The sequence below is a fragment of the Cnephaeus nilssonii genome (assembly GCF_951640355.1).
Source record: "Cnephaeus nilssonii genome assembly, chromosome: 11".
NCBI lineage: Eukaryota > Metazoa > Chordata > Mammalia > Chiroptera > Vespertilionidae > Cnephaeus > Cnephaeus nilssonii.
Window position 1 is genome coordinate 64,891,115 of NC_137082.1, and position 24,143 is coordinate 64,915,257.

At 52.2% G+C, this 24,143-nt stretch overlaps 2 protein-coding genes across 2 annotated transcripts in view; one reads left to right on the forward strand and one right to left on the reverse strand.

The window, feature by feature from the left end:
- The window catches only part of UROC1 (urocanate hydratase 1), a gene marked incomplete at its 5' end in the record, with an annotated part of 32,792 nt that extends 28,978 nt beyond the window's left edge, over positions 1-3,814 (reverse strand). The window contains one exon of the mRNA XM_079785130.1: positions 3,689-3,814. Within this exon, the coding sequence (XP_079641256.1) occupies positions 3,689-3,814 (126 nt within the window). The remainder of the gene's footprint in view (positions 1-3,688) is intronic.
- A 5,696-nt stretch (positions 3,815-9,510) lies between these two features.
- Positions 9,511-23,699, forward strand: CHST13 (carbohydrate sulfotransferase 13). Its single transcript, XM_079785146.1, has 3 exons — positions 9,511-9,642; positions 18,768-18,850; positions 22,219-23,699. Exons 1-3 carry the CDS (start codon positions 9,546-9,548, stop codon positions 23,062-23,064), a joined length of 1,026 nt encoding a protein of 341 aa, XP_079641272.1. The 5' UTR covers positions 9,511-9,545; the 3' UTR covers positions 23,065-23,699.
- The last annotated feature ends 444 nt before the right edge of the window (positions 23,700-24,143 follow it).

Genomic DNA, 24,143 nt, shown 5'->3' on the forward strand with positions numbered 1-24,143 from the left:
TAAGTCCCAGCTATCACAATGGCCATCTCCCACACTCGTGGCCCTCCATGCTGCCAATGCTTCCTCAGCCACCTGCCCCCCTTGGGGAACTCTGTAGAAACTCTATGCTCTCTGGAAGAGTATTGCTAAGCAGCAGGCCATTTCCCCACTCAGAAACCTTCATGGGCTCCCCATTACTCATCTGATAAAATCCACACTATTCTTGGCATCCAGGGTCCTCTGTAATCAGGCTGGGCCTGGCTCTCTGAGCTCTGCACCCAGTTCAGGCTTACACCGGCCTCCTCCACCCCTAATCTACTCTAGTCAGGCCAGTCCCTGCATCTTCACTCACTCTCCCTTTGTCTCCAAATGGTCATCTCAGAGTTTCCAGTCTAAGAACCTTGCCCATGTTGCCAAGACCATCTCCTCCAAGAGGCCCTACTATGTTTCTCCTGCCTGCCTACTGAACCCTTGTATCCATGGTTCTCAACCTTTCTAATGCCGCGACCCTGTAATACAGTTCCTCATGTTGTGGTGACCCCCAACCATAAAATTATTTTCGTTGCTACTTCATAACTGTAATTTTGCTACTGTTATGAATCGTAACATAACACCCTGCTAGCGGTTCTCAACCTGTGGGTCGCGACCCACAGGTTGAGAACCACTGCTGTAGAGCCTAAGACCATTGGAAAACTCAGATATTTACATTACGATTCATAACAGTAGCAAAATTACAGTTATGAAGTAGCAACGAAAATAATTTTATGGTTGGGGGTCACCACAACATGAGGAACTGTATTAAAGGGTCGCGACATTAGAAAGGTTGAGAACCACTGCCTTGTATGATGTTGGTTTGGGCACTTAGCATATACTCTTGTCCACACATTCAACAAACATTGGGTGTCACTGAAGATGCAGAAACGAGCCCAACAAAGCCCCACACCCAAGAAGCTCAGGATAGTGTATTAGTGATGGGAACCCGGATGCAAGTGAGAGTTCTTCAGAACTGGTGCCTGGTTCCCAGGAGAGCCCATCCAGGTAGGGCAGAATGCGGGGATAAGGTCAGGAAGAGAAATCACATATGGCAAAGGGAGGATGCTGGAGACATTTCAAACAGTCCATGACCACCTTTTCCTCTGCGCTGGGAAAGTTGTCCTGTGCTCACGCGGAGAATACAGTGGCCAAAGTGTCATACACAGAGCACACTCTGTATTTAAACAGAGACATCTACTTAAAGGGGAGCAAAGAGTGAATCATCCAAATGAAATATTACGAAACAGTTTTAAAAATGGGGACTTTAAATACACCAACAACGAACAATCTCAAAACAACAACAACAACCTAGCATGTATAGAATGCTTCCACTGTATTTTTAAGGGCCCACACCACCATATATGTACATACAATGTGGCTGAAAAGCTACACCAAAAATAAGGGGGTGACTGAGGGAGGTAAAGTGGGGAACTTGTACTTTTATAACATTTCACTTGCTTATCTCACAAAATCACCTTTCAAAGTTTATGTCAAACCTCAAAGAAACACATTTGAATAAAAATATAGAACACAAGCCAAAGGAAAGGCATAACGTGAGCTGCTGACGAAGCTGCTCTTGGGCTTGGGCCCCGACTAGAAGAACAGTCCCAGCTTCTCCCCCACGGAGCCACAGGTCTCACACAGAGCTCGCTGCGACAGAGCGGCTGGTTTCCCCGCATTGACCAAGTCTCAACACCTGCAGGTGTCCTGCGATTCAACTCAGCTCTGACACTGTCTACCCGGAGTCCGCGCAGGCCCACGGGGTGAGGACTGAAGCCCACATGACTGCCACCCCCCCACACACACACACTTCAGGTGCCAATCGCAGGTCCAGGCTGTCACCTCCCTTCTGAGCGACCAGCCACAGATCGAGGCTCCCACCACCCCCTCCAAGGGTTTGATAATTTGCAAGAGTGGCTCACAGAACTCAGGAAAACGCTGCTTACTGGTTTGCTAGGTAATAAAGGAAGTGATCATGGATACAGATGATGGGAAGAGACCAAGGGTAAGGTCTGGGGAAGGGTTCCGGAGCTCCTGAGCCCTCTCCAAACCCCACCCACTCCCCGCGGAAGGGTTTTTTTTTGGAGACTTCAGCCTGCTCTGGAGTATGCGGGGTAGGGCTGAAGTTCCACGCCTTTCTCATCACGGATTGGTCCTTCTGGTGACCGGCCCGCATCCAGGAGCCCACCTCCTTAGAACAAAAGACCTCCCAGCTCCTATCCCTTGGAAATCCAAACTGAGTTAGGAGCTCTGTGTCAGGAACTGGGATCTAAAATCAAGTAGTAGCAGTGGGGGTGAGGGACAGAGATACAAACATGTATATTTCTTATTGTTTCATAGGCACCAGCTGAAGGCTGGCTAACCCTGGCACCCAGACCGGAGATGTAGCCCCTTCAACAGCTCAAACTGCCCGGACCAGCAAGTCGTCCCTACTGCAAGGGCTTCGCGACCTTCAAGCAAATGGCAACAGACACCGGCAAAGCTGAGTGGGCCCTGCTCCTCGGCACCCAGGTGCCCTCCTCGCAGACGAGACCATGGAAGCTGACTGCCAGCATATGACCACCGGGTGTCGCCTGCCGTGCAGGTGGTGTAGCCCTCCGGCCCTCTTGGTCAAAGGTGAAGGCACTGGCGGCCAGCAGGGAGGTGACTGAGCGGGAGAAAACATGAACCCTTGCTTTGACCTCACTGAGCTGGGCCAGATAGGCCAAGGATGAGACGGATGGGGGTGGGGGTGGAGGTGGGGAGGGGCGGAGCTCCCCGCCCCTACCCTTCCCCAACACCTGTCCCCAGTCCACCCCCACCTTTCCTCACCACCGTTTCCTCCTTTGTGGGAGGCACTTGGCAGGAAGTGTAGGGGGCAGCCTCCCTACGGATAGCAGTCTTTATCCCCGACAGGGCGGTGCCAGTCCTCTCTTAATCTGTGTGCTTAATATTTTCTACTTTCTCCCCAATGTTCCTAAAATTCTTGAGTAATTTTGAGTAAAGAAAACATAGGAGAAAACTATTTACACAGCCATGTATCTTATGTCATTGGCCTCCTCCACAACCCTGTGGTGTCATTATTTTCATCCCCAGCTTACTGAGGAGACAGCAGGTTCCCACACACTCAGTGACTTGCCTGAGGTGCTGGCTGGAGGGACTGTGGGAGACCTAGCCGGGGTGCCTGGCCTCCCAACCAGCTCTCGCCAGTACCTCCCAGCCATCCCCCCACTCCCACGCGCCCCCACTAGGGTTCTAGCCAGGAAGCTGAAACCTCATCTGACGATTTGAGGGAAGGGAGTCCCCACATAAGACAGAGTAGAACATCAAAGTTATGTGCGTGTCTGGGTTGGGAAAGTACACATTCAGCTGCCCTGCGTTTGGGACACTGCACACTGGCCCCGTCCTCCTTGATGGAGGCAGGCACAGCACCATCACTTACTGGTTGGCTGACCTTGAGCCTCGGGGTCCTTGTAAATGGGGAGCATAATTCCACACCCAAGGGTGGCCGTTGGGGAGAGAATGAGGGATATAGAGTGTTTTGGAGTCAACCACACATGGGTCCCCCCCACCCCACTGCCACCCCTACTAGGAGCTCCTGGAGACCCCAGGCAGAGAGAGTAGGAAGTAGGGGAGACCCACCCAGACCCACCCAGAGGGCAAAGAGTCCCAGCAGGAATGGGGCTCAACTTCTTACCTGCTCCTCTGCAGGGCTGAGGCCAGGGGTCCTGACGGGGGCATGGGGTACCCCAGCCCAACGTCCCTGGTTCTCTGGGAGGGGCCGCAGGGGCAGGCCAGAGCACAGCTCCTGGAGGCTAGACATGTCTGCTGAGACTGAGGTGGAGGCTGGCTCTGTGGAGAGGCCAGGGAGAGACTGGGCAGTCAAGGTCCAGCTGGGAGGGAACCTCCAGCCCCAGAGCCACCTCCTCCAGCCCCTCATTGGGCCCGGGCCTACGGAAGGAGCCATGTGTAGGTAGGTCATAGAGTCACTGGCCACGAGGCTGACTTGAGGGGGGAGCGGCAGTGGTCTAGGGAGAGGCAGGCTTCACACAGGGAGACAGCTGAGTCGGGGTTCAGTCAGTGGGGCTTGAGTGGGTTTTAGCATATGACTTTGGGGGCTGGTGGGACTCAAATGGGAGTCACACCAGGGAGGCAATGTTAGGGTTTGTGTCCTGATGATGGGGAGCCATCTGATATTGAACCTGGCACCCAGTGAGGGGTCTGTATAGAAAGCAGATAGTGTCCTTTTCACCCCTTCTCCCTGCCACGTGTGTGTGTGTGTGTGTGTGTGTGTGTGTGTGTGTGTGTGTGTGTATGAGGGGTGGGGGTGACAAACCTGGCAGGAGCCCACCCCACAGCAGGTGCACCCTCCCCGGCTTCCATTCCAGTGCACGCTGCTTCACCCCTCCTCAAAGCTCTGTGTGAAGGGCCTGCCAGGGGATGGCCCTCATCCCCAGTCCATTGACGGCTGCGAGGAAGTGCTCCTCCTTAGCCCTGTGCTGTGGGTGGGAAACGGAGGCCCGGACTCACTCACCCAGCCAGGAAGTGACTGCAGTCTAATCCTGGTGGTCCTGTGAACCCAGCTCAGCTCCTGACCAGCCCTGTGGCCTTGGGACTTGTCCCAATCTACGCAAGCGGGTGGTAATTAACCACTCAGGCCGCAGGAGTCACGGATGGTTATGCAAGCACCCAGCGCAGAGCCTGCCCTGAAAAGGTGGAAAGAACAACAGCTCTCTGAGCACACCAGGGGAGTCAACTCTCAGGGCCCGTGGGCTTCCCTGGCCCATTTAATGGACGTGGAAACTGAGGTCTAGAGAGGTGGTAGGACTTGCCCAAGGCCACCCAGCTGGTCATGGGTGGAGCTAGGATTTAAACCCTCGGAACTCAAAGGGCTGGCTGCCGCCCTTCTCTCAGCTGCTCCGCTCTGGCTGGCACAGCGAGCAGGCTGTTGTGGGTCCTCACCAGCAAACAGGCTGCTTGGAAGAGCCGGCAAGCAGAAATGCGCTCTTGTTTGCTTCCCGGCATTCATCCATTCGCTCTACCTTTCGAGCAGGATGGACTGAGCACCGCCCAGTGCCAGGCACTGTAGCTGTCCTGGGAGCAGCAGTTCTTTTGTAGACACTGCCCCCCACCCACCCCTCGGGGCATGCACCGCACGCAACGTGACAGCCAGCGGCCAGCACCTGCCTCTCTCTGCTGGGGGGCTGCTTCTGGTGGCTTAGGGCATGGTCATCCAGCTCAGAGGTGGGCTGGAAGGGCTAGAGAAGCGACAGGAGAGAGGGGACATTACTGGATAAATACCCCAGCTCCCTCGGCTCTCCCCGGGTGTGTAAGTGGGTGGAAAATAAATCTGGGGAGTGTTCTGCACTGTCTCCAGTCTCCCAGCAGGACTGGGCTGCGTTGCCCCCCTCCTCGCTCCCAGTACCACACCCTTGGATGGTGGCTTTCCCTTCCCACCCCACACCCCACACCACACTCCACACCTCACTCCCCACTCCCCACCCCCCACTTCCCACTCCCCACACTCCACTCCCCACACCCCACACCCCACTCCCCACTCCCCACACCCCACACCCCACTCGCTGACCAGACAAACTAGCTGTACTGAAACCTCCCCTCAGGACTTGCTTCTGGAAGAGGCTTCTTCATCTGACTCAAGAGAAGCCAAAAATCAAACAGTTTTTGTGAAATCTCCTGACTTTTAAATGTTTGCAACCAATTTTAAAAATTTAAGCATTGTATCCAATAAGATGAGTGGATTCTATCAATGCCAGTGACCTGGTTGTGACACTGCACTATACGGTCTGCAAGAGGTTATCCCTGGGGAAACAGGGCACATGGGGTCTCTCTGTTTTCTTTCTAACAACTGCATGTTAACCTGTGTCCCCAAATAAAGAGTTTAATTTTTTTAAAAAGAATTGTAGACGCTATTTAAAAGAATGAGGATCTCACAGATGTTAAATATGGCCAACAAGTAAGTTCAAACCCTGGCTACCCCACTGACCAGCTTGTGTGTACTTGGGTAGGTTCCTTAGCCTCTCTGTGCCTCGGATTCCTCATCTGTAAACCAAAAGCAGCAACAGTTCCTGCGTCATGAGATGCATCTGAGGATCAAATGAGATAATACATGCGAAGATCTTAGAATAGTGCCTGGCACAGAATGAGCACCAGATAAGAATAAAATATTGTTCTTTTTCTCATTGTTGCCACTATCCAAAAAGCAAGGAACACAGTAATGTATGCAGTACTAAACGTAACGGAAAGAAATTTTAAGGAAATTAAAATCTCCGAGGGATACATAGGAACTGGAGAGAGATGGGAGGGAAAGACTCTTGGGTGTGTTCCAACATTGTCAATGTACTGAATACCACTGAATTGCACACTTTAAAGTGATTCGTTTTGTTATGTGAATAGCCCCTCAATTAAAAAACAACAACAACAAACCTCTGGTGTTCTTAAAGTTTAATCTTTGGATAAACCAAATAAATAAAATCTTAAAACTAGTAAGGAGTAAAGAGAGGCAGGAGGGCACTGCAAACCAACTCCAGGCACTCACTCAGGACCCCAGGCACTCAGGTCCCCAGGCACTCAGGACCCCAGGCACTCAGGCCCACCGCCCACCAAGCTCCATGTGACAGGGAGCCCTCAAGGAAAGCCAGCCAGGCCAGCCTCCAGGCCCAGCGGCCCTGCAGATGAGCAGGAGACCCCCTAGTGGGAAGCACCCAACTGATCCCCTCCCCCAATTCCTGACCCACAAAATTGTGAGCGAAATGTAAATGGTTTGGTTAAGCTGCTAAGTTTTAGGGCAGTTTGTGACTTAGCAACAGCAACTGGATCACTGCATCAGGATCCCCATTGGGGCCTTTACTCTGCCGGGAAAGCTTCTCCTCTCTGCCCACCATACCTGCGCGGTCCGCCTCACCTGGTTCACATCTCTGCTCAACGTCATGTCTCCCTGAGGCCTGCCACTGCCACCCTTGTGGTACACACTTCCCATCCCTTTATTCTGCGTTTGTTCTTCACAGCACCATTTACCACCGGCCATAATTTAGACATTTGCTCCTATTTCTATGCTCTCCCCCATCTCTGTTGAAAACTCCACGAGGTCAGAGGATGTATCTGCCTGGTTCTTGCCACTGGTGCCTTAGCATAGAGTGGGCATTCAGTATCTGTTGAATGAGTGAGTGAGTGAGTGAGTGAGTGAATGAATGAATATGAGCCCCTGTGAGAGGACAGAGGCTGCAGAGGTCGCTTTCCCAGGCAAGCAGCTGAGGGCACATTCACCCTCCCACCGCAAAACCCAACATTGGGACTCTGCCAAGTGCTTGCACAGATTTTTCTGGACAAGAGATGGGCTGAGATGTTGTTCTCAGCTTTGGCCACAAGGTGGCAGTTCAGGAGGCCAAGATTCACCCTAAGGACCCCAGGGGCTGGGACTCCTTACAGAGAATGCGGACTCAGGGAAGGGTCAGGAATGCAGGTGTAGATTAGATCTGGGGCCTGCTGGGGGTGTGGGTGATCCCGAATCTCTGGGTCCAGAGTAGCAGCAGCCCTGACTTCAGGCGAGTCCTGGGGTGAGTTAGACGCTCCCCAAGGCTCTCCGTCCAAGTTGTCTGGAAAGCCATAATAAAAAGCTTCTGGTTTTATCAGAGAGCTGTTTTTCCGACCCCTCTGCTATTTGACACCTATCATCATCCTTGGGAGCTCTATCTTTAAGCCAAAATAACTATTATTTACTTGATATACTTCCTTAAATAGACTTTTAAAACTTAAATATATGTAATAAGAAGAAATTTCTTAAAATTTCTTTGAGAGGTGGGGGGCGGGGGGGTGGGTGGAGAGAAATATTTGGGAGCAAACCAGCAACTCAGGTATGTGCCCCTAACCAGGAATCGAACCTGAGACCCTTCCATGTGCGGGCCACTGAGCCATACCAGCCAGGGCTTTTTGATAGTTGTCATGAGCCAAGGAATTTTTATATCATCACTGTAACTTGCCAGAAACAGGCAGTACTATAAAAGTTAATAATCACTGCCCTAGCCGGTTTGGGTCAGTGGATAGAGTGTCGGCCTGCAGACCGAAGGGTCCCAGGTTTGATTCCGGCCAGGGGCACATGCCCGGGTTGTGGGCTCGATCCCCAGTGGGGGACGTGCAGGAGGCAGCTGATCAATGATTCTCTCTCATCATTGATGTTTCTATCTCTCTATCCCTCTCCCTTCTTCTCTGAAATCAATAAAGAAATATATTTTTTAAAAAGTTAATAATCACTAAGATATTGTGTTTAGATGGCAGTCACTGAGTGCCAGATGCTGTTTCAAACATGTCCTGTATCTCATTTAGTCCTCAAAAGACGATGAGCTGTGTCCTAGTACTATCCCATTGTACAGGGAACGGGACTCAGAGAGGTTGGGCGACTGTCCTGATCTCACACAGCCAATAAGTGGTACCAGCAGGCTTTAGACTCACCAGAGTTTTCAAGAGCTGTTAAAAAACTGGAATTTACTGCAGCAACCCCCCCCCCACACACACACACACATACACACACACACACACACACACACACACACACTTACTGCTAGGTATTAGCTCAAGTGAACACACCAGTGCACACAGCATCAGCTGCCTCCTCCGGTCCCCTGCTAGCCTGCCCTCTGGGCAGCAAGACCCAGGGGACAGTCCTGGTCTCCTCACTCCACAGGGCTAGCTGGATTGGTTTATTTTTCTGAGGCTGGACTTTCCTCCCATTCCCTCACACCCAGGAGTCTTCAGCAAGTTTTTGTTTGTTTTTGCATTGATTTCTGAGAGGAAGGGAGCGGGAGAGAGAGATAGAAACATCAATGATGAGAAAAAATCATTGATTGGCTGCCTCCTGCACACCCCCCACCTGGGATCAAGCTGGAAACCTGGCGGGACCAGAATGGAACCGTGACCTCCTGCTTCACTGGTGGACACTCAGCCACTGAGCCTCACCGGTTGGGCCTCAGCAAGTTCTGAGTGCTCACCTGGAGGCTGGAGCAGCTGTGGGGGCACACCGGTCCTCACGTTCCTGGGGGATGTGAGCTGAGACCTTCACCTCTCCTCCCTCAGTCTAGCTGGGACCTGCATGACCCAGAACTCAGGTAGGACCTGGAGACACCTGTGGAAAGCAGGCTACAGGGTGCCCTGGGGGGAGGAAGGGACACTCTTAGGCCTGATCCTGGGAATCAGGACTCCTGGGGAGTCCCGTACATCCCTGGCTTGTACAGCAAAAAGAGAAGGGGCGACAGGGCTCCCTCCACCTAGGCTCCACCCTCGCACCGTGGACAGCGATCATGTGTTTATGTGAGGGGAGGGTGGAGGGGCGCAGGGAGACTGGACGAGGCCGGCCAACCTGCCCTGCCCACCTCTGCAGTCCTCCAGGCCAGCGCCGCGTTCCCGGTGGCCCCGCGACCCGCGCGAGGAAGCCCTCGCACCCCCGTGCCGCGCGCTTTGGTATGGGCCGCGGGGCAGCCGGGGCGGGTCCAGGGCCGGCGCCGCCGCCCCGCGGGACACCCGGACTGCAGCGCTGGCACAGGATGGGGAGGCGCTGCTGGCGGCGGCGCGCGCTGGCGGCCGCGTGTCTGAGCGCTGCGCTCCTGCTCCTGGGCGCCGCGACCCGCGCCCTACTCCCGGGTGAGTGCCAGCTGGGCCGGGGGCAGAGGCCAGACCCTCGACGGGGCGGGGGCACCTGCTGTCTGCTCCTGGGCTAGGGGCTAGGGGTGAGTGGGCCCAGAAAGGCTCTAGAAGCCCCGCCTGTGCCCCAGCTCCCCGCAAGGTCTGGCTCCCTTCGAGAAGTGGTCTCCAAACGCCCGGGATGGGGACCGTGAGGGCCTGCCAGCCTGTGCCTGGGGACCCGGGTCAGTGGCGGGTGGTGGACTGCGTTCGGCCCACCTGGGAAGGCAGCTTCCTTTACTTCGCCCCACCCCCTTAGCGCCAGGCGTGGGAGAGAGTTGGATGCCCCTGCATCCCGCGCTGGTTCCCCTGTGTGGCTGGCGGGGTGCTGCCTGGGGTGACCTGCTGCACCTGAAGTTCACACTGACAAGGACTTGGGGCTCCTTGGCATCGACCTCACGGTCTGGCTGGTGAAAATGAGGCAGCCGGTCAGGACCCCGCAGTGTGGAGTCCCTGCTCCAGGCCGGCATGTGCCAGACTTCACTTGTAGGAATTCCTCAAACCCTCTCACCGACCCGTTCACACGGAGGGACATGCCAGAGAAGTGAGTGGAGGGATGGGTGTGGGTGGCTGACTTGCTGGCTGCACAGTCTGTCCTGGGCTTGAGGGGCCCACTCATTGGCTTGTTCTCCTGACCTCTGGCTCTGTTTGCCTTTCCTGATGTGAGTGTGTGTGTGTGTGTGTGTGTGTGTGTGTGTGTGTTTGGGGGGCGGGGATTGTGAAAATCCTTGGAGTCCCCTTTTGGAGCCTCTCAGGCAGGGCCTCAGGGAGTAGGTTACCACACCCCAGAGTGGGCAGGGGCCACTGGGCAGTGGGGTTAGGGTGGCCTAAGAGATGAGGCTGAGGAGACTGTTTGGGGGCAGCACTTACCCATGGGGGGGGGGGGCTGGGTCTAGTTGGTGTAGGATAGGTCATCCACAGCCTCATCTGCTGGGATAAGGGGAGGGGACCTATTCCCGCCCCTCTCAGGGCTCCAGGGCTCCCATCTACAATGGGGTGCCCAAGTTCTTCCTTACCCGGCTTCTCTGAGGGGAACGAGGGCACACAGGAAGTGCCTGGCCTCTGGCCTCCTGACCGTGGCACTGTCACGATCAGGCCTGGCGCTGTGCTCCTTCCCTCCTGAGGCGAGGGGCTTCTTCCCCCACCCCCACTCCCTGCCACCCTCAAACTTCCCTGACCGCCTCTGGGCTGGAGGCCAGGGTTTGGAGAGGCCTCCTCGGTGCTCACCAGATCACCCTGCCACTCGCCATTCCCTCTGTGGCTGGACACCGCTGTCCAGACCTGGACACCCCCACAAGCCATGGGTGGGAGCTGCAGTCCTGTACACCAAAATGGTTGCGGGTTTGATTCCCGGTCAGGGCACATCCCTAGATTTCAGGTTCGATCCCCAGTTGGGGCTCCTATGGGAGGCAGATGGATGTTTCTCTCTCTCTCTCTCTCTCTCTCTCTCTCTCTCTCTCTCTCTCTCTCTCAAAATCAATAAACATATCTTCAGGTGAGAATTAAAAAGAAATAAAAGGAGAGACTTTGAAATATCCTGATGTGGATGAGACATTCGAGTTGAGATATGAACAAGCAGTATCTTCCCCAAAATGTCTCCTGGAGGAGCTTCCCAGGTCGAAGGAAAAGTTAGTGCAAAGGCGGGGATGCGCCTAGTATGGTCAGAGTGGCTGCAGCTGAGGAGTGAGCTGGGAAGGGTGGGAGAGGCGCCGAGAGGGCCGTGGGAAGGATGGGAAGCCTTGTAGGTTTTAAGATCACCAAGATGGAACAAGAAGAAATAGGAAGCCAGATGAAGAGACTGGTGATTTTCCGGAGCAGAGTGGACGGGGCTTGCCCTGGGCTGCTCCTGTGAGGGGAGCAGAAATGCGGGGCTTCCTGATGGTTCTGGAGACAGAGCTGATGTGACTGGTACCCAAGAATGATCTGACCAGATAAGTTTCCATTCCACGTGGTTTGTGGAGTTCAGCGTGGAGTCTGAATTTTAAATTCAAGTGGAGAGATCACTATTTCTGCCCCCCACCCCCCTAAAAAAGGCAGAATTGCTTTTTACTTATGAAGGGTTTATCCACGTGTTCATCGCTTAGCCTGATCACCAGAGGTAATGTCCCTGACCCAGGGGCACATAGGTCACCCAGAAGGCCTAAGTCATCAGGGGGAGCGAATGAGCTAGAGCAGACTGGAGCAGCAAGGCCTGTGGCTCCTGCTTATCTGGTCTTGCAACACTAGCCCAGCTAGAACTTATTAACCAGAAACCTTGTGTCATAATCTATGCTTACCAGACTGGGGATCACCGTTGTTTCCCCAAAATGGTGAAGCCTCAAGTCCCCCAGGCAACAACTTGCCCCCCCCCCCCCATAAAGTGGGGGACTGAGGCTTTCCTTGGGGTGAGCGTGCACGGACAATTTGTCTGGTTTCTTGGTGTGGCATTTCAGCCACCAGCCTGTGGATGCTGTGAATCGAGTTTCGTGCAGGGTGGAGTGGGTGCCTGAGGGCAGGATGGCATGGCTTGCATTAAGGTCACACATATGCTGTGGCCTGGGGTAAAACCCTGTTTCTGGCCCTTACTTGCTGTGAGGCCTTCGGCTTGTTTCTTTGCCTCTCTGATCCTATTTCCCCATCTGTCAGGTGGGGATAATGATTGTTACTACCCAATAGGAGAAAGCATCAATGTGCACAAATCACTGAGTACCACCGGATTTCCGGGAATTCTCCCAGTCTCTGTCTCTGTCATTGTGTGTCGTTCCTTCTCTCTCCATCTCTGTCCTTGGCACCCAGTTCCTCTTTCTCTCCTCCCTCCTATTGCCCTCTGCCTCTTCTCTCTCTCCTCTCTCCATAACCTCCTGCTATTTTTGTTTCCTTTTTTCAAAGCAGAACCCCGTGTGGTTTGCCTGTGGTTGCTCTGGAAGGCAGAGTTCTTTGGCTTAGGTCCAGGACCCTCCCTGACCACGAGACTGGGGCCTGCCCACCTAGCTCTCCCTGGCCTGTCTGCTCCACAGTGCCCTGGGCAGGGGCCCTGGGACATGGAGCCCAGTGGAAGGGCTGGGAGGAAATAAATAGGCAGGGCGGGGGGGAGGTGGGAATAGGGGGTTGGGTGATGGCAGTGGAGGTTGGGGGGGCCTCAGGGTGGCCCTGTTTGAGGCTAGTCCCTACGCTAGACCCCCTGCCTCTAGCTGTCCAGAGTGGGGGGCTGGACCCTGGGATCTGCAAGCATTCCCCTCTGAGCCCCTAGAGCCATCTGTCCCCCCTCCATGGCCAGCCTGCCCTCCCGGTGGATCTGGGTTCCTCTGATCTGTGTGGCGGGCCCGGGTGGGGATGGCCCAGCCCTGTAATCACTGGCCACAGCTCCTCTGGGCCTCTCTCTGGTGCCCACTTCCTCTTGCACTCCACCCACTGGCCACCGGAGTCTGGTATGGGACCCACACTCCTGCAGGCTGTGGTCTGCCCGGGAAGTGACAGGCCTTTCTCAAGGGCCTTTCTGGAAGGTTCTGAGTTAAGGGGCCTTAGAATAAGACAGGCCTAGGTTTTTTCTCTGTCACTTTGAGTTCTTCCCATAACTCCTGGTGGGCACCAGCCCTTCCTCAGTCCCAGCTGTGGTCCCAAGAGGAGCTGGTCACTGGGTGACCTTGTGCAAGAGGTAACACCTATCAGAGCCTCCACTTCGCCATCTGCAAAATGGTGAGAAAGGTGAACCATAACCTCCTGGTTCATAGGCAAAGCTCAACCACTGAGCCATACTGGCTGGGCTATACCACAGCTTTTTTACCCACTCATCTACTAGTGGACACTTGGGCTGTTTACAGATCTTAGCTATCCTATATAATAAAAGCCTAATATGCTAAGTGTCCGGTTGTCTGGTCGGCCATTCAACCAATCAAAGTGTAATATGCTAATGATGTGCTAAGGCAGCTCAACCTCTCGCTATGACATGCACTGACCACCAGGGGGCAGACAGTTGACCAGTTGCTGTGATGTGCACTGACCACTAGGGGGCAGACGCTCCAACTGGTAGGTTAGCTTGCTGCTGGGGTCCAGCCAATCGGTACTGAGTGAGACAGGTCAGACACGCCCTGGAATCCTCCTGAGGTCCCTCCCCAGCCCTGATCATGCACCAGTGGGGTCCCTCAGCCTGGCCTGTGCCCTCCTGCAATCTGGTACCCCTCAGGGGATGTCCGAGACCCAGTTTCACCCAATCCCACAGGCCAGGCCGAGGGACCCCACTGGTGTACAAATTTGTGCACCAGGCCTCTAGTTGTAAATAATTCTGCTATGAACATAGGAGCGCATATATTCTTTCTGATTGGTGTTCCAGGATTCTTAGGATATACTAGTATTCCCAGAAGTGGGATTACGGGGTCAAATGGCAGTTCCATTTTTAATTTTTTGAGGAAACTCCATATTAATTTCTATAGTGGCTGCACCAGTCTGCATTCCCACCAACAGTACACTGGGGTTCCCTTTTCTCCACATCCTGGCCAGCACTTGTTATTTATTTATTGATGATAGCCATTCTTGCAGGTATGAGGTGATACCTCATTGTAGTTTTAATGTGCATCTCTCTGATGATTAGTGATGTTGAGCATTTTTTTTTTTGTATGTCTATTGGCCATCTGTATGTCCTCTTTGGAGGAGTGTCTTTTTTTTTTACATTTACTTTTTATTGTTGACAGTATTACAGATGTCCCCTATTTTCCCCCCACTTCCTCTTATCCACCCAGCCCCCACCTCACTCCAGGCCTTTACCACACTATTGTCTGTGTTCAGGGGCTATGCATATATGCATACATGTTCTTTGGTTAATCTCTTTCCGTCCCCCACACCTTCTTTCCCTCTAAGATCTGTCAGTCTGTTCCATACATCCATGTCTCTGAACTTAATGAGCCTCTGGGTGTAGTCAGAGCTTAAGCTCCACTGGGCTGGGCAAGAGGCATTCCAAAGGGTGGGGCTATTGCTTCCCCCCAGGCTAATGCTGCGTGAATGGGAAAGGTCTTCCTGAGAAAGATGGCTTTTGCAGTATGGGGGAATAACTCAGTGGAGGGATTCAGCTCTCTCCCCAGAGCCACCAAGCCTGGACTCTCCTCAAAGAGCTCGAGTCCACTCTGCCCTCCCTCTGCCAGAACCCACGGTGAGTGGCTGCAAATGAAATATTGTGCATTGGCCCTTTAAGAAGGTGCCTGCATTTCTAACTTCCTTGTAGATAACTGCTTTTCTCTTGCAGCTTTTAAGATCCTCTTTGTGTCAACTTTGGCATTTCCATTACGATGTGTCTTGATGTCAGCCTCTTTGGATTCACATTATTTGAGATTCTCTGCGCTTCCTGCATTCGTATGTACAGTATATATCTTTCAGTTATTATTTCTTCAAATAGGTTTTCAATACTTTGTTCTCTCTCTTCTCCTTCTGCTACCCCTATGATGAAATATTGTTACACTTGATGTTGCCCCAGAAGTCCCTTACACTATCCTCATTTTAAAAATTCATTTTTCTTTTTGCTGTTCTGATTGGGTGTTTTCTGCTACCTTATCTTCCAAATTGCTGATTTGGTACTCTGCTTCATCTAATCTGCTGTTGTTCTTTCTAATGTATTCTTCGTGTCAGTTCATGTCTTCATTTCTGACTGGTTCTTTTTAGTGTTGTCTATCTCCATTTTTATGTTTCCTTTTTGTTGAAGTTCTCACTGAGATCATTGAGCATCCTTATAACCAGTGTTTTGAACTCTGCATCTGGTAGATTGGTTGTCTCCATTTGTTCAGTTATTTTTCTGGAGTTTTGTTCTGTTCTTTCATATAGGACATATTTCTTTGTCTCTTCATTATGACTGCTTCCCTATGTTTGTTTCTATGTATTAGGTAGATCTGCTACATCTACTGGTCTTTTTTATTTTTATTTTTTGGTCTTTTTTATTTTTAATTCTTTATTGTTGAAAGTATTACATATGTCCCCCTATTTCCCCCATTGACCCCTTCCAGCCCTCCCTCCCTGCCCCCCACCCCAGGCCTTCAGCACCCTATTTTCTGTGCCCTTGGGTTATACATACATGCTTACAAGGTCTTTGGTTGATTACCTCCCACCCACCCACCCTCCCCTGCCTTCCCTCTGAGATTCTGCATTCTGTTCCATGCTCCCATGTCTCTGGATCTACTCCCTTCATTAGTTTGTTTTGTTACTTGTATTCCATATGAGTATGATCATGTGATACTTGTCTTTCTCTGACTAGCTTATTTCACTTAGCATGATACTCTCCAGCTTCCTCCATGCTCAAAGGGTAAGAGATTCTTCTTTTTTACTGCTGCATTGTATTCCATGGTATAAGCGTACCACAGCTTTTTTATCCACTCATCTACTGATGGGCACTTGGGCTGTTTCCAGATCTTAGCTATTGTAAATTGTGCTGCTATGAACATAGGAGTGCATACATTCTTTCTGATTGATGCTTCGATTTTCTTAGGATATATTCCTAGAAGTGGGATCACTGGGTCAAATGGCAGTTCCATATTTAATTTTTTGAGAAAACTCCATACATCTCCTGGTCTTGGTGGAGTGGCCTTATATCGTGGGCGTCCTGTGGAGCCCAGAGGTGCAATCTTTCTGATCATCTGAGCCAGGTGCTCCAGTTGTGTCCCTTGTGTGAGTTGTGTGTGCCCTCCTGTTGTAGTTGAGCCTGGATTGCTGTTGGCATGTCAGTGGGAGGGATTGACCCTCAGGCTGACTGGCTGTAAGGACTGGCCTTCATTACAGTTAAGCTGTTGTATGGGGTTTGACTGCATGGAGCAGGATTCGCTTTAGTGGGGCTCTGGTGCCTGCCGAGTTCCTCTTTGAGTGTGTCATTTATGGAGCTAATTGGGTGGTGCTCAGTGCAGTGTGGTCTGAATTCACAGTGTGTTGGTTCTAGAGCCTTTGGGAGGGAATCCCACACATGCCCAGATCAGCTGCTGCCTATGCCTGACGCAGGGCCACCTGCTAGGAGGTACAAAATAATCTTCAGTTGGTAGCTCTGTGCTTTGCTTGGAGGTGCCTGGGGTGCCAGGATTGGGGCTGCTTAGCAAGAGGTACAGGGCATGCCAAGGACAGTCACTGCTTGTTTCAGGTGTGTGGCCCTTTGAGAAAGTTTAGGAAAGTTTGCAGTATAGGCTAAGGCCGGCAGCTAATGAGGAACAGCAGCTAAAAGAGGCAGATAACCAAGTTGGGTGGGGTGGGATCTTGGAATCACCAAGTGGGGTGAGTGGTATTAGGCAGGTTGTTGGAAACTCAGATGTGGCACCAGCCTGCCCCTGTAGACTGGTGGAGTAGGGGGCTAGGGCTCAGCAAAGGGAAACTAGCGCCTGCCAGCACTTGAGAGTTGTGGAGGTGGGAGGAGGGCTCAACAAATTAACAATGGCACCTGCCCACATTGAGCTGCCCCTCCAGCCTTCACCCTGAAGCTAGACAAGCCAGTTCTTTCCCATATGTCCCTGGTGCTTTTCTAGCTGTTGTCCCTTCGCTGGAGCTTAGGGCAATGTTTGTGAGTGAGTCTGTGCTCGGGCCTTTTAAGAGGACACCGGGGTCTACAGCAGCCCTCTGTCTAACCAGACAGAGGCCCCGCTGATTTTCACAGCCAGATGTTGTCAGCTGGGCATCCTGATGTGGGGCTAGGACCCTCTTGCTCCTCACTGGGGACCTCACAGCTGAGATATCCCTCCCAATTATTAACTTCCACACATGGTTGTGGGACCAGCCCATTTCAGGACTCTGCCCCTCCTACCAGTCTCAATGCGGCTTCCTTTTAAAAATTACTAATTCAGTCTTTTCACTTGTTACAAGTCTGTTGAGGTTTTTGTATTTCTTCTTGAGTCAATTTTAGGAATTTGTGCCTTTCTAGGAATTTTCTATTTCATTTAGGTTATATAATTTACTCTTTTTTAAAAATATATTTTATTGATTTTTTACGGAGAGGAAGAGAGGGATAGAGAGTTAGAAACATCGATCAGCTGCCTCTTGCACACCCCCCCCCTGGGGATGTGCCCGCAACCAAGGTACATGCCCTTGACCGGAATCGAACCTGGGACCTTTCAGTCCGCAGGCTCTATCCACTGAGCCAAACCGGTTTCGGCTATAGTTTACTCTTGTATAGTTGTTCATATTATACTCTTACAATCCTTTCTTATTTCTATAAGGTCCAGTACTAATGTCACCTCTTCCATTCCTGCCTTTAGTAATTTGAGTCTTTATTTTTTTCTTCTTGGTCAATCTAGTTAAAGATTTGCAATTTTGGTGATGTTGGAAAGATTGTGTTATACTTTATTATTGTATTAATAAATATAATCATATTTAAGAAAAATATGATCCAGAAGGTCTTGAACCTTTCCTCACCTATATTGATTATAGTACTAAAAATATATCCATATTAATGGAATATGTTTAAGAAGATAGTCCTTAAGGCACATTTTGAGTGAAGAATAAACTTAGCAAGCTGAGTTTATGGTAGTTTTAGGAAGATTGAAAAATTTGGCACTGAGACAGACAGTATCTGTCCTCAGGGGCATCCATTCTGGGAGACAGCTAAAGCTGTATTTACCATGAAGAAGCATGCACACTGCTCGGGGAATTACAGGCTGCTGGAGGAATTCACAGTGGATCAGTAGGGAGCCTGCAGTCTGGCTGTGCCACTCCACTACTGCCCATCCCTCCCTGGACAGACAGGTAGCTTCTTGAGCCCCTGAGGGCTCCGCAGTCATGGGGCTGGCTAGGGCAGGGCATGAGATGAGGGCAGACTCAGGTGGGTGAGGTTGAGTGGTCAGGCCTTTCCCAGAGGGCTATGGGCTGGGTACCACCTTTCCTCTCATCTCTCCCTGTCTGGCATTCTCCAACTCTAGAGGGCAGGGCATAGGAGTAGGAGTGACACCAAGCAACCTGCCTGATGGATTAGGGGCCCTGTCAGTGCTTCCCCACACTTCACCAACCTCCCTCCCCATCCCAAGGCAGGTGGGACAGGAGGGAAACTGAGTCTCAGAGATGGGTTAGTTGTGCCCTAGGTGAGTTGACCAAGTTCCACAGCATCAAAGCCATTTCTTCTGATGCAGTGATGACACCTCTCTCTTTATGCTCCACAGAATCTGGAAACAAGGCCCTGGGCCCTGGCTGGCTTGGTGGGAAGAAGAGGAGTCCCCTGCAGATGCTCTATGACCTGGACCAGGTAAGTGGACAGACCCCCATTCTGGGACCACTCCCTCTGCCTCCAGACATGGGAACCCGAGAGCCCCAATGTAAACCTACAGCAAGCATGTCAAACTTGCTGATCGCGGGCCACATGCGGCCCACAACGAATATTTTTGTGGCCCAGCCAATATAGCGGTATGTAAGAAACGTTTTAATAAAAATTTTGTAACTTAATTTTTATAATATCCTATTATACATAATCTCTATATATAAAAGGCTAATATGCAAATTGTCTGCTCGGGAGTTTGACCGGGAGAGCGGGAGTTTGATCGATCACTATGATGTGTGATGACCACCAGGGGGTGGTGCGGAACATATCTGGCAACTAATGGCGGTGGGGCTCTGAGGGAGTGAGGGAAGGAGGAGGTGGGGAGGTGGGGAGGCCAGGCCTAGGGACCCTACCCTGCACAAATTTCATGCACCAGGCCTCTAGTTATTAATAACAAACTACAACGTTTGCTAATGACTGATTACTATAATCGTGTTGCATTCATTTCCCTTATGTGCCTTATGCACAGGCGCACCATTTCTCTCCACTAATACTAGCAGCAAATATTTTAGCAGCCAACTGCCACGTCATTGTCTTGTACTGACTTGTTTGGTGTGTGCAACAGGAAATATTTCGCTTTCAGAGAACAAGAAAAATAGGTTTATTTGCGTTACGCTTATTAATTTATGCAGTTACTCAGTGTCTGGTAAGTTAATGTTCAAGAAATAATATTAATTTTTATTAAAATGTTCTATTATTTTGTGTTAACGATTACTCATTTCAGCCCTTTGTATTCAGCATGTCTCTATCAAAATAAATATATGGTTCTATGAAAATTGAAGCTATTATTTTTTTGCGGCCCACATAAACTTAAACCTTATTTATTTGGCCTGTGTTAGCCTTTTAGTTTGACATGCTTGACCTACAGTCATGGGACTGGAACCCACACTGGGCACAGAGAAGCATCCTCTGCAAATCCAGGCTCTGGGGATGTGACAAGGGCAAATCTTGGGGGCAAGCTGAGAGAGCTGGTGTCTCCAGCTACCCCCCTACCGTCCATCACCTACTCAAAAATACACTGTGCCCACTCTGTGCCAGGCACTGTTGTATGTGCTGTGGATATGAGAGTGAAACAGACACCGAGTCTCCCCTCAGGGAGTTGACAGTCTAGTGGGGAGACAGTAATTAAGTGAACCCCAAATCAGTACCAGCTGCAATAGGGAAACACGAAGGAGCCCCTGCCTCACCAGATGGCTTGCTGGTCCATGAACCTCACTTCTGTTGTTGACCCCATTAGGACCACACACACACACACACACACACACACACACACACACACACAGGGTTGTACCCCACTGAGAGTCACACCACATCCAAACAGCCACAGTCAGGGGCACCCATACAGCTAACATGTGTTGAGCACTTACTGTAGGAAGACTGTGCTCAGGAAGCTATGGATCCAGCCACAACCAGGTAGGCTGGTTCGCTGCCCTTGTGCCGCTGACAGTCCAATGAGGGGAAGATCATCTGATCACTGCCTCCACGAACCTGTGACTGATTTGTGTCTAAAGGGGAAGTATGAGGCACAAGGAGAGCTCTACCAGGAGGGTCCTGGTTTAGATGGGGGAGAGGGACCTGTATGAGAACATTTTCCCCACTCCCAAAAACACCTAGTACCTATTAGCAAGTCACTCCCATGTTCTCCACCCCCAGCCCCTGACAACCACTAATGCACTTTCTGTCTCTATGGATCTATTCTATACACTTTATATAAATGGAATCATACAAGTGGCCTTTTATGTCTGGCTTCTTTTACTTGGTGTGCATAATGTTTTCAAGTTTTATGCAAGTTTTAGCATATGTCAGAACTTCATACCTTTTTATGAAAATTCATGCACTGGAGGTGGGGGGTCGTTCAGCCCCACCTGCCCCCTCTCACGGTCTGGGAGCCCTCAGGGACGGGAGGCGACCCAGTGATCAGGGGAAGGCAACCTCAAAAAGAAATAGATTCGGGGTCTGCAAACTGGCTGACTTCTGCATTTGCTCTGTGAGACGTAGCTCTGCCTGGGTGCTGCCTGGTAAGAGATCCTGATGCCGCTCCACATCCGTGGCAGCATCTCTCATCCCCTGGAGACCCCATTCAGCACACAGCACCTTCAATGCTCCCCTGTAGCTCCAGGGACTCTCTGAGCCCGGGCCCCAGCCTGTCACTAGTCCCAAAGGTCCTGCCTGTAGCCCCAGGGTCCTCAAGCCAGTCTGGGAGGGGCCGGTGGGTTGACCCCTTAGAGTCTCAACCCATAGATTGAGAACCGCTGCTGTAGAGCCTAAGACCATCAGAAAACACAGATATTTATCTTACGATTCATTAACAGTAGCAAAATTACAGTTATGAAGTAGCAACGAAAATAATTTTATGGTTGGGGGTCACCACAACATGAGGAACTTTATTAGAGGGTCGTGGCATTAGAAAGGTTGAGAACCACTGCCTTAGACAGAGGGGTACAGGCTAAAGCTATCATTCTTTTTTCCCCCATATCATCATGAGTTTTTTGTTATTTTTCTTATTAAAAATGTTAATGTTGACATTATTGCAGGTGTCCCCTCCCCCCCCTTTGCCCACCTCCAGCCATCCTCTCCTCCCCTCCCGCGGCCTTCATCAAAGTATTGTCTGTGTCCATGGGGTGTGCATATATGTTCTTTAGCTAATCCCTTCACCTCCTTTACCCAGTCACCCCTCCTCAAAAAATTAAAGATGGAACTGCCTTTTACTCGATCCCAAATATTCTGGGAATATATCCTAAGAATTCCAAAACACCAGTCAGAAAGAATATATGCTCCCACTGTGTTCACAGCAGCATTATTTACAATAGCTGACATCTGAACACAGCCCAAGTGCCCACCAGCAGATGAGTGGATAAGAAAAGCTACGGTACATCTACACTATGGAATACTACAGGGCTGTAAAAAGCTACCATTCTTATACACTATGCTACTTCTAGTAATTCATTTTGCTCCCATGGTGAGGACTCTGAAGCCATACTTCCTTATCAGTCTTACTTTGATCCTGTCACATTCGTTATCAGGACCTCCTCAGTCCTGAGTGTCCAACAACTGACTAATCACTTCTCTACATGCCTCTGCGAGGTTAGATTCATTTCCCCCAACCCAGGTCCAGGACAAATGCCTAGGCCCCCAATCATACAGTGATGGGTGGCAGCGCGGGGTCTCCAGTCCAGGCCTCCTACCTGCTGCCGGGCCCTGGCTCACACAGGTCACTGGGTGGCACCCCCCCCCCCCCCCAGCTCCCCCCCCTCCCCACACGCAGCTGCCCTGACACCGACCCCTGTCCTCCACAGGGTTCGAGCTCGGCCCTGGCGGAGGTGCACCGGCAGCGACGCAATCTGCTGCGCCGCGCCTGCAGCCGCCACACGCGCCGGCAGCGCCTGCTGCAGCCCGAGGACCTGCGGCACGTGCTGGTGGACGACGCCCACGGCCTGCTCTACTGCTACGTCCCCAAGGTGGCCTGCACCAACTGGAAGCGCGTGCTGCTGGCGCTGCGCAGCCCGGGGGGCGCAGACCCGCAGGCCATCCCCGCGCACCAGGCGCACGCGCCGGGCCGCCTGCCCTCTCTGGCAGACTTCAGCCCCGCCGAGATCAACCGGCGCCTGCGCGCCTACCTGACCTTCCTCTTCGTGCGCGAGCCCTTCGAGCGCCTGGCTTCGGCCTACCGCAACAAGTTCGCGCGGCCCTACAGCGCCGCCTTCCAGCGGCTTTATGGCACGCGCATTGTGCGGCGCCTGCGCCCGCGCCCGCACCCGGACGCGCTGGCCCGCGGCCACGACGTGCGCTTCGCCGAGTTCCTGGCCTACCTGCTGGACCCGCGCACGCGCCGCGACGAGCCTTTCAATGAGCACTGGGAGCGCGCCCACGCGCTCTGCCACCCGTGCCGCCTGCGCTACGACGTCGTGGGCAAGTTCGAGACCCTGGCGGAGGATGCGGCCTTCGTGCTGGGCCTGGTGGGCGCGCCAGGCCTGCGCTTCCCCGCGCCACCGCCCCGGGCCAAGGCAGCCACCGCCCAGGACCAGGCCATGCGCCTCTTTCAGGACATCAGCCCCTTCTATCAGCGGCGCCTCTTTGACCTCTACAAGATGGACTTCCTGCTCTTCAACTACTCCGCCCCCTCCTACCTGCGGCTGCACTAGCCCGCAGTGCTTCCCACGGGGCCGGTGCACTGCAGAGGCTCCCAGGCCAGGGATGGGGGGGTCCCGAGAATGGGAGTTTTTGACAACCACTGCATTGGGCCAACATCACACCTGGCCGGTTTTGGGTGCAGCCCACCTCAGCTGCTGTACAACTGGGTGCCTATCCTGTGTCCTGCCTGTCGCTTGATGTTGCTTCCTCTAATTGCTCTAGCTGGGGTGGGCGAGGATTGGATAACAGAGTTTTAAGTTGCAAAGAGGCCATTTTTTGTCAGCTCTGTCCCTGAACCTGTCCATGGTGTAACAAAGCAGAATGCTGGCTTCAGCCCCGCCGAGATCAATGTGGCCATCCTAATTCCCTCCCCACTTCACCTACTCTGGTAAGGACAGCCCTGGCCAAGGAGAGAAGCCCTCCCCTGCAGGACTCAGGCTGGGGCCATCCTTGCCCATGGGCATGGCACAGGAGCCAGCTGTGAGCCGCCTTCACTCTGCCCGCCTCAGAGCAGGGCCACCTTTCCTGTTGCTGGCCCTGCCCTGGCCCCACCCTTGGTCTTAGTCTGGCCAGATGCTAGGTTGCCTCTGTGTGCTCACGGAATCCAGGGTGCAATATGATGGCAGGTTTTATAGGACGTTGGTTATCTGGGGAGCTCATGTTATCGAAATAAATGAGTTTTGTTACTTTCTGACAGTTTAGAGTTTCTCCACTTCATTTTGACATTTGCTCTGGGGTGTGGGGCTGTCTGATCTTGGAATCTCACTGAGTCTCTGAGCCTCAGTTTCCACTGCCGCCAAATGGCCTTAGAATGCCGGGTGGTTATGAATGAGAGAGACGGGGAGCCTGGCTTACCTTCATAGCAGCACACAAGCGTGAGGGACTACATGGGGAGTGGGGTATGGAGGGAGTGCATCATGTGGGGGGATCCTAAATTGTAGGGTTGGGGAAAACAGTCACAACTTGGGAGAAACGTAATCTTTGCCTGGGCCAAAGATTAAAGCCGAAACCAGCTCAGTGAAGCCCTGCGCGTTGGGCCACCTCGCACCTGGGTGAGTCTGCAGGAAGAGCACAGCTCTTACCTGGAACC

What these genes read in the sequence shown, in the direction of transcription:
- CHST13 (XM_079785146.1), top strand. Translation starts at nt 9,546, where the DNA reads ATGGGGAGGCGCTGCTGGCGGCGGCGCGCGCTGGCGGCCGCGTGTCTG. An exon ending in GACCCGCGCCCTACTCCCGG is followed by an intron (nt 9,643 to 18,767) that starts GTGAGTGCCAGC and finishes TATGCTCCACAG; the next exon opens with AATCTGGAAACAAGGCCCTG. An exon ending in TGCTCTATGACCTGGACCAG is followed by an intron (nt 18,851 to 22,218) that starts GTAAGTGGACAG and finishes TGTCCTCCACAG; the next exon opens with GGTTCGAGCTCGGCCCTGGC.